This window comes from Nomascus leucogenys, chromosome 11 (genome assembly GCF_006542625.1).
Source record: "Nomascus leucogenys isolate Asia chromosome 11, Asia_NLE_v1, whole genome shotgun sequence".
Classification (NCBI taxonomy): domain Eukaryota; kingdom Metazoa; phylum Chordata; class Mammalia; order Primates; family Hylobatidae; genus Nomascus; species Nomascus leucogenys.
In genome coordinates, this window is record NC_044391.1 from 26503643 (window position 1) to 26517512 (window position 13870).

General features: G+C 38.4%; 1 protein-coding gene across 6 annotated transcripts in view; it reads left to right on the forward strand.

Annotated features, from left to right (window-relative positions):
- Positions 1-13870, forward strand: part of DYNC1I1 (dynein cytoplasmic 1 intermediate chain 1) — a 318572-nt gene that overhangs the window by 235823 nt on the left and 68879 nt on the right. For all 6 annotated transcript variants that reach the window (XM_003252524.4, XM_030822121.1, XM_030822119.1 and 3 more), the window contains 2 exons: positions 9266-9412; positions 13757-13870. In XM_003252524.4, the coding sequence (XP_003252572.1) occupies positions 9266-9412; positions 13757-13870 (261 nt within the window). The remainder of the gene's footprint in view (positions 1-9265; positions 9413-13756) is intronic.

The following is a 13870-nucleotide window of genomic DNA, read 5'->3' on the forward strand; positions in this document are numbered from 1 at the left end:
TGTTTTAGAACTGTGTTTTCCATTTTTCTCCATGATATGAAGCACCTAGATGTGTTTGTTAAACACACAGATCACTAGATGTCTACCTTGGAAATTCTGATTAAGTATATCACAGTGAAGACTCAGGGGTTTGTGGTTTTTGTTTCTTCATTTTAATTAACAAGTGAAATCGTATATATCTATGGTATACAACATGATGTTTTTGTTTGATATGTATACATTGTGGAAGGGCTAAATCAAGCTATTTAATATACACATCATTTTTTGTAGTGAGAACACATAAAATCTACTCTCTTCAATTTTTAAATATATAATATATTGTTGTTAACTGTAGTCACCATGTTGTACAGTAGATCTCTTTAATTTATTCCTCCTATCTAACTGAAATTTTATATCCTTTGACTAATATCTCCCCAGTCCTTCTATTCCAGCCTCTGGTAACCAATGTGGGTTTTTAATGAACTCTCCAAGTGCCTTTTTTTTTTATTCAGATAAGCTTAAGAACCATTAATTTGAAACAGTACTTTTCACATTTGATGGCAAAATACTAATGCCCCAGGCGCACCCCCAGAAAATCTGACTAAATTGGTATAGGATGTGGCCTGACCATTTGAGATTTTTTAAAGCCCCCCAACTGATGCTAAGGTACAGGCGAATTTGGAGTAGTACTGATTTAGAAAATAGTCTGAAGGGTACCTATAAATGATGAATAAGTAATAATTAGATGTAAAGTCACATCACAGATCAATAGAGTCCAGCTCTAATTCAAGGTGTGAAAGAACTGTCAACAATAAGGACTTAAAATACTTAAACCACATAAGAAATGATGTAGTAACATGTGTTACTAGATCATCAGGACAACCTCCATCAACAGGACAGGACCAAGAATTACTACTGAAATTATTGGAGAAAGATTTGTTGAGCAAGAGAAGTCCTCTGGACCACTTACAGTGTTTAGAGATGTTTCTTTGAATCAGGAGGTAGTAATTTCTAATTCTATATGGGAATATATTGTTTATCTGTCTTCAAACTACATTACCTAATTCAAATCTTCCAACAGCCCCAGGGAAAATAGGCAAAGAAAATGCCTCTTCCATAGGTAGGGCAAGAACTGTCATGCTCCTATTATAAACAAAAAAACAAAAACAAAAAAAAATAAGGCTTAGATGCCTCATATCCATTAGAATGGCTAGTACTAAAAAGAAAGCCAAAAAAAAAAAAGACAGAAATTAGCAAGTGTTGGTGAGGGACATGGAGAAATTGAAACCCTTATGTATTGTGGGTGGAATGTAAAATGGTGTGGCTGCTTGCATTAGTCCGTTTTCATGATGCTAATAAAAATATATTCGAGGCTGGGCAATTTACAAAAGAAAGAGGTTTAATATGGACTTACAGTTCCACGTGGTTGGGGAAGCCTCGCAATCATAGTGGAAGGCAAGGAGGAGCAAGTCATGTCTTACATGGATGGCAGCAGGCAAAAAAAATAAATAAATAAAAATAAAAGCTCGTGCAGGGAAACTTCCCCTTATAATACCATCATATCTTGTGAGACCTACCCAGCACTGTGAGAACACCATGGGAAAGACCTGCCCCCCATGATCCAGTTACCTCCCACTGAGTCCCTCCCACAACACGTGGAAATTCAAGATGAGATTTGAGTGGGGACACAGTCAAACCATATCACTGCTGTAGAAAACAGTGTGATGGTTTGTCAAAAAATCAAAAATAGAACTACATTATGATCTAGCATTTCCACGTACAGGTATGTACCCAAAATAATTGAAAGCAGGATCTCAAAGAGTTAGTTGTGCACCCGTATTCTTGGCAGCGTTATTCACAATAGCCAAAAAGTGTCCATTGATGAATGAATGGATAAAACCAGATGTAGTTTATGCATACAATGGAGTATTATTCAGCCTTAAAAAGGAAAGAAATTTTGACACATGCTACAACATAAATAAACCATGAGGACATTATGCTAAGTGAAATAGCCAATCACAAAAGGATAAATATTATATGATAATATTTATATGAGGTACCTCAAGTAGTCAAATTTGTAGAGAGAGCAAGTAGAATGGTGGTTACCAGAGCCTGGTGAAGAGTGATTAGGGATGGGGATGGGGGAGGAATGAGGAGTTAGTGTTTAATGGGTACCAAGTTTCAATTGGAGAAGATCAAAAGGTTCTGGAGATGGATGATGGTGATGGTTGCACAACAATGTGAATGTGTTTAATGTCACTGAACCGTACAACTGAAAATGGTTAGGATGGTAACAAATTTTATGTTATGAGTATTTCACCACAATTTTAAACAATAAATAAGTTGAAAATGTGTCCCTCAAATATGCAAACAAACAAGGCTTAAAGGATTCACACAGCTAGTAGGGTGTCAGAGCAGAAAGTCAGTTCTTGGGATTCTGGGTCTGCCAATCCTCCTTTTCTACCTCCCTTCCTCTCAGGGTGTAGAAACTGAAGATGATGCTCAGGAAGAAGGAAAGAGGGAGAAATAATTGTTTGAGGAAAGAGTGATCCAAGCAGTCCAGACACAGTTGTCTTGAAGATAACAAATAAGGTTGGTAAGTTTCATGAGGTCAGAAACATGTCTGCAAACTTTTAACAATTAAGATATATTTTACATACCACAAATTTACCCTTTTAAAACATACAATTTTGTGTTTTTTTAGTATATTCACAAAGTTGGACAATTAGCATTGTCTAATTCCAGAACATTTTTATCATCACGTAAAGAAACCCTGTATTTAGTAGTCATTCCTCATTCCTTCCAAGCCCAGCCCTAGGTAACCACAACTCGGCTTTCTGACTCTATGGACTTGCCTATTCTGGACATTTTATGTAAATGGAATCATACAATAAGTGGCCTTTTATGAGTTGTTTCAGTTAGCATAATGATTTCAAGGTTCATCCATGCTATACCATGCACCAGTACTTTATTCTTTTTATTGCCAAACATTCCATTGTATGGATTTACCACATTTCGTTTATTCATTCCTCAGTTGAGGGACATTTGAGTTGTTTCCACTTTTTAACAATTATGAATAATGCCACTGTGGACATTATTGTACAAGTTTTTGTGTAGACATATCTTTTCAATTATCCTGGGTATATACCTAGGATATAAATAAATAAAAAGGAGTGGAATTGGTGGGACATAAGATAATTCTATGTTTAACTTTTTGGGGAACTGCCAGACTGTTCTCCAGAGTGGCTGCACCATTGTACATTCCCACAAGCATTGTAATGAGTGTTCCAATCTCTCCACATCGTCACCAACACTTATTTCCATTTTTAAAAAATTATAGCCAACCTAGTGGATGTTAAATGGTATGTCATTGTGGTTTGCATGCTACCTTTGTATTCTCAGCATAAAAGCCAGGACAAGGCACATGATAGGGTCTAAATACTGAAAGCCATGAAAATTCCAAGGAATTCTAAGAAAGGTTATCAGGATGATGGGTTTCTAATCTATGGGAAATTAAATTTTAGAATCAGCTGCCTTTTATTTCTTAGTATAAAGAGTGTCAAGAAGGAGCGGGTAACTAACTCAACCTTTGCTCCAGGGCATCCCCACATTAATGCGGTGATAACTTTTGATAGATGCTTACTCCTCTCAGAATTTAGAAGAATAGGCTGTGCACCCCAGGACAGAGACTTAGAGAGAGGAAGGGAGAGTTTTAGAAGAAAAAAGAGGCTGGATATGTTGGCTCGTACCTGTAATGCCAGCACTTTGGGAGGTTGAGGCAGGAAGATTGCTTGAACCCAGGAGTTTGAGACCAGCCATGGCAACATAGCAAGACCCCATCTCTACAAAAAAAAAAAAAAAAAAATTTAAAAATTACCTCCATGTGGTTGCATGTGCCTGTAATCCCGCTACTCAAGAGGCTGAGGCAGGAGGATCACTAGAGCCTGGGAGGTCGAGGCTGCAGTGAGCTGTGACTGTGCCATTGCATTCCAGCCTGGGTGACAGAGCGAGACCTTGTCTCAGTAATAATAATAATAATAATATAAAGAAAAAAGACCCTTTCCCTTAATCTCAATTAAAGTTAAGTGCCTGACCCATGACTCATGTCGTCTTGACCAGCTTCACACCTTCCATGTTGCCAAATGCCTGGTGCTACATGATTGCCTATAGGAGGGGTTTTGAACAGCAGTCTTCTCCAAATACACTGTTCCATTAACAAAAGAAATGTCTTTGTGGGTTTCTTAGGTACTTGCAGAAATACATACTAGTTCACTAGTAGCTAGAAGCATCTGATCTGTCTGCCTCAAAGCCCTCTGACAGTGAAGCATTTGTTTTTAGGCAAATAAAACGTCAGCCACCATTAAACAGCATATGGCAACAATATGACCAGTCCCTCCCGGAGGACCATCCTCTCCCCAGAAGACATGGTACTTGAAATAGGAGATGCTTTTGAGAGCAGAACCCTTATTTCTCCCACTCAGGCATGATGGCTGGGGAGTGGGCAGAGTGCCACGCACGGAAGGTCACAGGCAACCAGATCAAATGGGAGCCTAGAGGGTAAGCTTCCCAGCCAGGAATGACCAAAGGTTGTTCACCCTGGGCATCTGGGTCTGTGGTTAAGGGGAAGTACCATCTCTAAGCTGGCCTGGATTAGCTCTACAAAATAGAAAACAGCCTCCACAGCCACTTAAAGACAGGTCTGGGCTAACTTGAATTGAATGCAGTGATGGTGTGCGGTGAGTGCAGGGAGACATTCTAAGCTGAATCTCACCCTCATCTCTGTGGAATTCCCTGTGAATGGTGTAAAATAAACTGACTTCTCTTTAAATAGATGATGAAGAGGTGGAACTCTGTTTAGTGGGTCAGCTAACAAACTCTGTTTGTTCACATGCAAGTGAACATGTGGCTATATGGATAAGGAGGTGGTCTGTCTTTGCAGGGGTGGCTAGTAACTGGGCCATCTGCTCAGGATTAAAAAACAAACCGTTTTCTCAGGAGCCTCTGGACTAAGGCATCTGCTAAAAACATTGGAAATTGTTAATAGAGATGGCTTGGTCTTCAAAATATAGTCTCAAAATTTTGCTTGTCTGAACTTGGGAGGAACATATTGTGCAAATAATCAAAATGTGATGCTTGCCCTCTTAGAAATTGTGGTTCCTAATGTAACACTGTCTTTGTGTTATATGTGTTGGAATATTGACAGTCAGTCTTACCAGTTTTTCATCAGGCTTGTTACATATGAGCTCATCATGTTTCTGAGCCTCTGATTTGACCAACAATATGGCCACATCAATGAAATCAATAGCCTTGTGAAAATAGAGTTCAACCGTAGCGTCAGGAAAGATTACTTTGATTAGTTAACGTTATTGAAAGATCCTCATCAACTTTATAATTATTTTCCACTCACATAAACTACTTGATTGGTTTTTCTTTTTTAAATATTTTGTAGAGATGGGGTTTCACCATGTTGCCCATGCTAGTCTTGAACTCCTAGGTTCAACCAATCCTCCCACCTTGGCCTCCCAAAGTTCTGAGATTACAAGTGTGAGCCTCTGCACCCAGCTTGATTTGAATTTTTAAAGGCCATACGCTATTTTTCAAAGTAATTCTAAGGCATTAACATTTTAAGGAATAAAATAAAATAGGAAATAATTAAGACTATAAAAATATCTCTATACATATATATATTCTTATAGAATAACAAGGCAAGGAAACTTCTTGTTTCCAGTTAATTTTGTTTGTCTGCATTTTATTAGTCTTAGTTTAATAGTGCTTTATTATAACACTGAATAACTTAATATAAAATTTCAACTGCATAGGGAAGTAATGAAATTTTTAAAAATAACAATGGTGTTACTAATAATGGTTTTTTAGATTTTATCTCCAGAAAAATGTACTGTTAAAAATGAAGGACAAAAAAACCCCACATTTTTTAGTAGTGTCAACCAATTTTTCTGAAATGCTTTTTTACTTTTAACCAAATAGAGGTAATTGACAGGATGATATCATTTGCTCTTTTTACTCACAGTCAGTAAATTCTATGACAATCAGCAGCAACAGCAATGACTAGATAGGTAGCTGTGTGAACAGCAGGAGGTTGCAACAGTAAAAGGTTTCTAAGACCTTTTACTCTGAGGATTGTTGATGTAGACTTTCCAAATTAAAAGAGGGGGTCTCATTGTCCAAACTATAGTTAAGACTATAAATATATCTATACACATATATTCTTATAGAATGACAAGGCAAGTAAACTTTTGGATGAAAAATAAAAAATTAACTCACTCATCCAAATGTTGGCCACCATTACATCAGGGTATGTAAAGACATCTTGTGAAATGACTGAATTCTCAAGTTTACATCTAGACAATTGAGATCTTACTATGTTAGCATTTTTACATGAACGATAGTGCATAGTGTAAATATATCTGTATATATTTTAACATATATGTCATGTAATACATATAACATATATTGTAATTAATATGTTGAGCTTAAGATATAAGTGAAATTGATAAACATAAATATACCTCATCTTCCAAATAGAAAATGAAAAAAAAAAGTCTAATCTTTTTCCTCATGGTTATATTGTAAAAATAAGTTTGCAGCAAAACAAAGTAGACTCTGGAGGCAGAACTCTGGTGCTGCAAGGTGGTGTTACTCTTTTTTAGCATTAACTTGACTTTTTATCAAATTTAAATAGAATTCTGAATTTGAGATGGGGGCTTTTGTGACATTTAAAATTTTTTGAAATGGTTTAGTAGTCTTTTGTTGGTGATAAGTGTTGGATGAATGAATGAATGAAGAATGAACAAATTAATGAATGAACAAGTAGGTATTGGAGTTCTCACCCTATGGGGTTGGGTTCTAGTTGATTGCCAACTGTGTGTTTCAGTTTTATAGAAATACCTCCACTGCTGGTTTTCCTCTGGTTTAGTCTCAACAAACAGTACAAGCTTTGGGGGGATATTTGCTTGGATTTAGCTGAAACACAGAAGCAATCAAGTGGTTGAATTCTGCATTTTAAAAAATTGAATGACATTCCTTTATCCATATCTATTTGAGCTTTGGTAAATTCAATTGTTGATACCACCTGGATAATTTTAAATCTTTCTGAAGCTTTTAAAAAAAGTTTCCAACATAGCTCCAGCCACATAAGAATTTCATCAATTGAAAGCTAAGAATCATTTCTGTGGGATGTGTAAAACAAGAAGCTAACCAGCATTATTTTCTTTTTCTTTAATTCAGTATCATTATTGAGAGTTATTCTTGAACTTTATGAAAACCAGATTGGGGCATGAGCATGTTCTCCATTGAATCATGTTCAAGGAATTGAAACTGAAAATCATTCAAAGTAGGGAAACATGACATTGAAAAATAGTCTACATTCTTTTTTCTCCCTCAGAGTATCTGAGGCTGTTTCTAACTAGGAAGCCTTAAGCTGATAGGAGATCTGGGTTTGGTTTCTTGTTTTTTGTCTTGTTCTGTTTTATTTTTTTTAATAGATGTTTAGCTTACCAGTCAAAAAGAGACCATAGGTTTTTGTTTTGGGTTTTTTTGTTACTACTTTGCTGGTGTATCAGTTATGACGTTGGATCCTCTTACTCATTTGCTCCAAAAGTTGTGATTTCTCACCATTGTCCACAGAAAAAATTCCAAATAATGTCATTCAAGGCTTTCTGCTGTCTAGCCGAGGCAATCTCTTAGTCACACTTCCTACTATCTGATTCTTCCATGCAAGCCCCTTCCCAGCCAAAAAAGACTATGAGCTGCTCACAAGTCTCATTTTGCTGCCTCTAGTCCTTTTCCTTCATTATCCTATCCTTCAGGAATGCCTGTTGCTTCTCTCCACTCTTTGAATGTTCCATATATACTTCAAGGTGTGATTCATCCTCTTCCATGAGATCTTTCCAACCGTCTCACCATTTCCAGCCTCCTCTCCCCCTCCCTAACTAAAACAAATCTTCCCCTTCCATCTATCCCCCTCACACACACAGACACACACACACACACTCCACATGCTCCTACAATTTAGTCATAGCATGTATCACATTCAAGGCTGCTACTTGGGTGTGCAAGTTGTGCTCTGCACAAGAACGTCAAGCCAAAGGGACACGTGGGGATGAAAATCCATCTTACTCTCCATTTGCCAAGGCATGCGCCTGCCCATACGACTGTGTTTCTGCAGAGGATACCTTTTTCTGTTTTCCACAAAGGCACTGTATGGACTGGTAGCCCATCTGTTCATCTGCATCCATGTTTTTTAGTTCCCTTTCCCAGAGCACAAATTTGCTGAGGGCAATGACTACCCTTTTATTCCTGCCATTCCTGGTACAGTGCCTTCCTTATACATGGTAAGTTCTCAGTGACTTCATTTAATTTAATTAAGGCATGAAAAGTATTGACTAAAAACAATTACTTTAGCTTATAAATGCAAATATGAAAAGTACTGTAGGAATCAAAATGGACTTAGCAGATGCAGAGCAGTAACTTCTCTGACTTTAAGTGCATTATGGTTCTATCTCAGCTAAGTAATTTCCTAGAAAATGTACTGCCCAGTAGTCTTTTATGGAGCTGCAGAAACCACATTTGTGACAGACTATGACAGACCATGGCAGAGCTGGACTGAGATCCATTTCTGGTTGTTTGTTAAAATAGGCAAGGAATAACATTAAGAATTTTCTGAAGTGGGCAGAATTAAGGTCAGGAAGAATGCCCATGGGAGGTGAGGGAATTTTAGGAGGAGCCAATTGGATCAGTCTGAGGTCAGTATACTTCCTGGAAGTCTACATTAAGGGAAAAACAAAAAAGAAGACCTCATCTTAAAGCCTTTGAAGCTAGAATTACTCTGCCTTTACCAACACTGCAAATTGTGTAACGTGATGTGGCCATACTCTCAAAGTAAAGAATTGCTTAGTAAAGGCTTTAGTGGAGAATTAATATTAGTTCTGTTGCAATTCTATGTGACAAATGGGAAATGTCCATAAAGCAAGATTTACAGACCACAAAACAATGATGTACTTAAGATAGGTTTCATGCCTATTTGATAAAATGGACAGGACTTCAAATTTCAGATTTCAAGGAGTAACCATTGGTCAGCCTCTCCAAAGAAAGTCCTGTGCCTATGTACAAAATTTCTTAGTAACTATGCACTTTTACAGTCCCAGCTTTAAATTGTTTTCCAGGATGTATTGAGTTTATGTGATGAACTGTTTTCAGGAAGAAACAAGCCACCTACAACCATTTCACATTGCATCTCTCTCTCTCTCTCTCTCCTTTTCCCTGACAGTCCTCTGTGATGTCGGTCTGCTTCGCCCGTTTCCATCCTAACTTGGTGGTTGGTGGGACTTACTCGGGCCAGATTGTCCTCTGGGACAATCGCAGTCATCGAAGGACTCCAGTGCAGCGGACGCCCTTATCAGCTGCTGCACACACGGTAATGCAAATTTCTGCCACATCCCTGTGAGACGCCAGGCCCTGAAAGAGAAAATAACTCTACTCAAAAAAGTATGGATGTTTTCAGTAATGCCAAGTTAGGAGGATCTATTTTATTATGATTGAATCCTGACCAACTAAAAGTTGAGTGAAAAGTAGATGAAGGAATCACTGGCTTTAGGGATGTCTCTTAATAACCTACATGTGCTACCATGTAGGGTGGATCTCCTTGGCTCTCCCAAAGGCCACCAGTGAAGACAAACCTTGGAAGAGGCATCTGTGCAATTGTTTTCCCAAAGAAACCCTATGCACTTACATTATAAGGTGGAAACACGTATTTTCAAATAGATCCTGAAGAGTAAGGATTTCACATCAAGGGATGATATATGGGACTTTTGCCAACCGGCCTTTTCCATTTGTGATTTGAGAGAGTACTTTGACTTTAAATTCTGGAATGCGTGGTGTAAGTCTCAACATAAAGTCTACAGTGACAATCTAATCCCTGGGGTTAAAAGTCAACATCTCAAAACCATTACCCATAATTTAGTAGAAGAGGTTCAGTATAGTGTTCATAAGACAACTACTCTGTCATTTCCTTTAAGAGAATGACAGGTGTGTACAGCAATTGTTCAGAGCAATGAGAAGACAGGCGTGTCTCCATCAATCCTTGCTACCTTGACACTCAGGGTAACTGATGTTCTTTCTCTGAAATGCCCAAATTATGCCCAAGGATACAGCTTTACTCTTGTTTTCAATTTCCTTAATGTTCTTGCCGCATTTGTTTCATATGCTGGCCTCAAAAGCACTCTGGCATGAAAAAGGACTGCCAGCTGTTTAGCTAAGTCCATGAGGAGGAAAATTCTCCTACTCTTGTAAGATTATCAATGGGAAGTGACAAATACCAAGTCAGCCCCAATTCTGATTGACTGGGGCCAAAGACACATGCAGGTGAAACTAGTTCTTGGGAATCTTGGGAAATTGCTCATGCCTACCCCATTTCCCCAAACTAATAACAGAAAATTGTGGCCCAGGAGAAGGCGGGCTTGATGCAGGTGTTTGGTGAAGTAATGTGAAACCATTCTTGGCCCTGTTTGGATGGCTGGTGTATTTCTGAACATACCTTCTGAAATTTCCAAAATTGTAAATCCAAATGTTAGAACATTTAGCAGTAAGCTTTTGGGGAAAATTCAAAACCAGGAGCTCTTCCAAAAAATTAACTTAGAGTGTGATCATCACAACTAAAATACTATTATTATCAAACTTACTGATGTTATGTCTGTTAGAAAATAAAACAGGCCAGGCATGGTGGCTCACACCTCTAATGCCAGCATTTTGGGAGGCCGAGACAGGTGGATCACTTGAGGCCAGGGGTTCGAGACCAGGCTGGCCAACATGGAGAAACGCTGTCTCTACTGAAAATACAAAAAGTAGCTGGGTGTGGTGGTGCACGCCTGTAATCCTAGCTTCTTGGGAGGCTGAGACATAAGAATCGCTTGAAGCCGGGAGGTGGAGGTGGGAGTGTGCCAAGATTTTACCACTGCACTGCAGCCTGGGCGACAGAGGGAGATTTCCTCTAAAAAAAAAAAAAAAAAAAAAAAAAAAAAAAAAAAAAAGAGAAAGGAAAAAGAAACAAAAACTTTTCCACTTTTCTCTTTTGCTGTTTTTTTTTGTTGTTGTTGTTGTTGTTTTGTTTTTTTTGTGGGGGATTTTTTTGTTTGTTTGTTTTTTCTAATCTATAGCTAAAAGTGAACAGTCAATTTTGTGACTGTCTTTCAACTTTCACTATTGGCTGACTGATTGGTACCAGGATCAAAAAGGAAAAAGAGGCCCACCACAGATTACTCACTAATTTCCTTTCACACCCACCACACATATGCATTTGGGACAACAGGAAATCATAAGTAAAACAAAATCCCTCAGGCACACAGTAAGTTTATTTCCAAGGTAAATAAAAACAATCTGGCATCTATACTGGAAAAATGAGGTGTACTGTAGCTTTCTTCTTCCTTAATGGTAGAGGTGTGTGTGTGTGTGTGTGTGTGTGTGTGTGTGTGTGTGTGTGTGTAGGCATGCTCCAGTGTCTGCTTCTGTTTTGGTTTCATTACACCTCTTTTTTCTTTTAAACCGAGTTTTATTACTCATGGAAGCACAGGCCAGTAGTGCTGATTAAAGCCTGGGAGGGGCTGCCACACACACTTTCTCGGGGCACATGGCTCTACACATTCTTCTAGACTTGCTTTCTTTCTTTGCTGGACCTTTCTGAGTCTTAATGTGTTAGTGTTTAATGATTTGTGTTGATGCTCAGTGGTTATCAAAGAAGCCCCACTGAACTCTTGTTGAAAAACAAGATGGATTTCAGGTTCATAACAGTATTTGGACCCTGCCTTCCCATTCTTCAGTTTTACGAAGTCTGTACCATTTTCAGGTGAAAATTTGTTACATCCAATCTTCCATTTGATTTCCACACAGAGGTTAGCATGCTGTGTGGCTCCGGGCTTGATAATACACTGCCTCGGGCTCTATATACACCAGAGACTTGGGAAAGAGCGTTGCCTACAATCCCACAACCAATCAGCCCTCCTGATAACTTAGGGAACTGATTGGGATAACATTTAGCTTCAGATCTCTGCTGTACTTACTATGTGCAGATCCACTAAGGCTGATTAATTTGGAAGTTTCAGTAGGGACATGGTGTGAAAGACATAGGGACTTAGCTGACTGTCCATCAGCATGGGGGAAAGAGGTGATATAATTGTCAAAAGAGCAGATGTAATCTTAGCATGCATTAAATGCAGGCATATTTTTTTATCACATGAGAAGTGATAATTCAATGCTACCCAGGTTTCTATATTCTGCTGGTCAGAATATAGGTAGACAGTTCTGTTTTATTCTCAGAACCTCACTGGAGAGGAATCAGACAAAATACAGCATTTTCAAAACAGATTCACCAGGATAGGGAAGGTTTTGAAAACCAGGTACCCAAGGAACAGATGAAGGAATTAGTGACAGTCTGGGTAAGAAAAGATTTGGCAGGGAGAGGAGTAACAGGGAACAACTATCTATAAATATTCAAAAAGCTGTACTGTTTTGACTTGATTAGTTTGGTCCCACAGGGCACTGCACTGAAAGTATCTCCTTGAACTTTCTTTATCCCCATTAGTGGAAGAAAAAACTCCCCCAGGATACTGCAAAAACTGGCTGCCCTCTAAGGAAGGTGTTTAAGCAGAGTTTGGACCACCTCTTGGTTGAAGCAGATGAGTAGCTACATTAGATGATTATTACCACTCCTTCTGACCAGCAGTTTATATGATAATAATAGTTTGGGAACCATCCTTTATACAATATCAACTTTCCAATATTAAATATTGTTTCATTGTAGTTGTGGCTAGGTATTATGGACAGTAACTCACCAAGGGTAAGACTTACACTGTCAGCTATTTGCACAAAGAAGCACCAAGTAAGTGTGGTTTGGCCACTGATGGCTGAACTGCCTGAAATCTAACCCAAATTGCTGTAGGTTCTGCTCATGGTAAACTTCCATTTAGTGTCTAATACACAGCTGCAAATGATTTTAGCCTACCGTTTAGAATTCTGCAGAGTGGGATAACTCACTAGAGTATGACAGAGGGTTACAACATCTTGTGTATGGTTCCTGGGATGTATAAATGACCTTTCTCAATGCCCTGGCCAAATCTAAGCCCCTATACTACTGCAAACGGTATTTTGAAAAATAAATATATTATCCTAGATTTTGCAGTAACATAGAAGAACCTAATTTTATCTCACTAGGTGCATTGTGCCAATAATCTCACCACTAGTATCTCTCCCCCAGATTAAAATGGTTGTGAATATTAACCACTTTTTATAAAGAATGTTAACAAATGTTTGGCATTGTGACTATAATGCATTAAACTCCAGATTTAGTAACATGTATCCCTTCCAAAAGTCAGTAGTTCTACCCTTTTGAAGACTCTTTTTCCATCACTCTTGCTGAGCTTAGAAGCCAAACTATGCGGTGGAGACTTATTCAAGTAATTCAAATTTACCTCCCTGCATTGCCTCTGCCCCATCAAACCTCATTTGTTCTAGCTTCCTTCTGTTCCACTGCATTGCATTCTGACTGAGCAAGGTGAAGCTTTGTAAGTATTTCCACTATTATGTGTTGCTGCCAGAGCTTTTAGAAAGAAATCAGGTTCAAATCAAAAGCAGCAAATGACCTGACGCTTGTATTATAGTAGGATTATGTCACTCTTTAATCCTTGTTTTAGAGTAATGTGTTTGACACTCAAATGTAAGCATTTCCTCTTGGATCTGTCTCTGATCCTCCTTTTTTATGTTTTTGCAGCATCCCGTGTACTGTGTAAATGTTGTTGGGACCCAGAATGCTCATAACCTCATCACTGTCTCCACTGATGGCAAAATGTGTTCCTGGAGCCTGGACATGCTCTCAACTCCACAG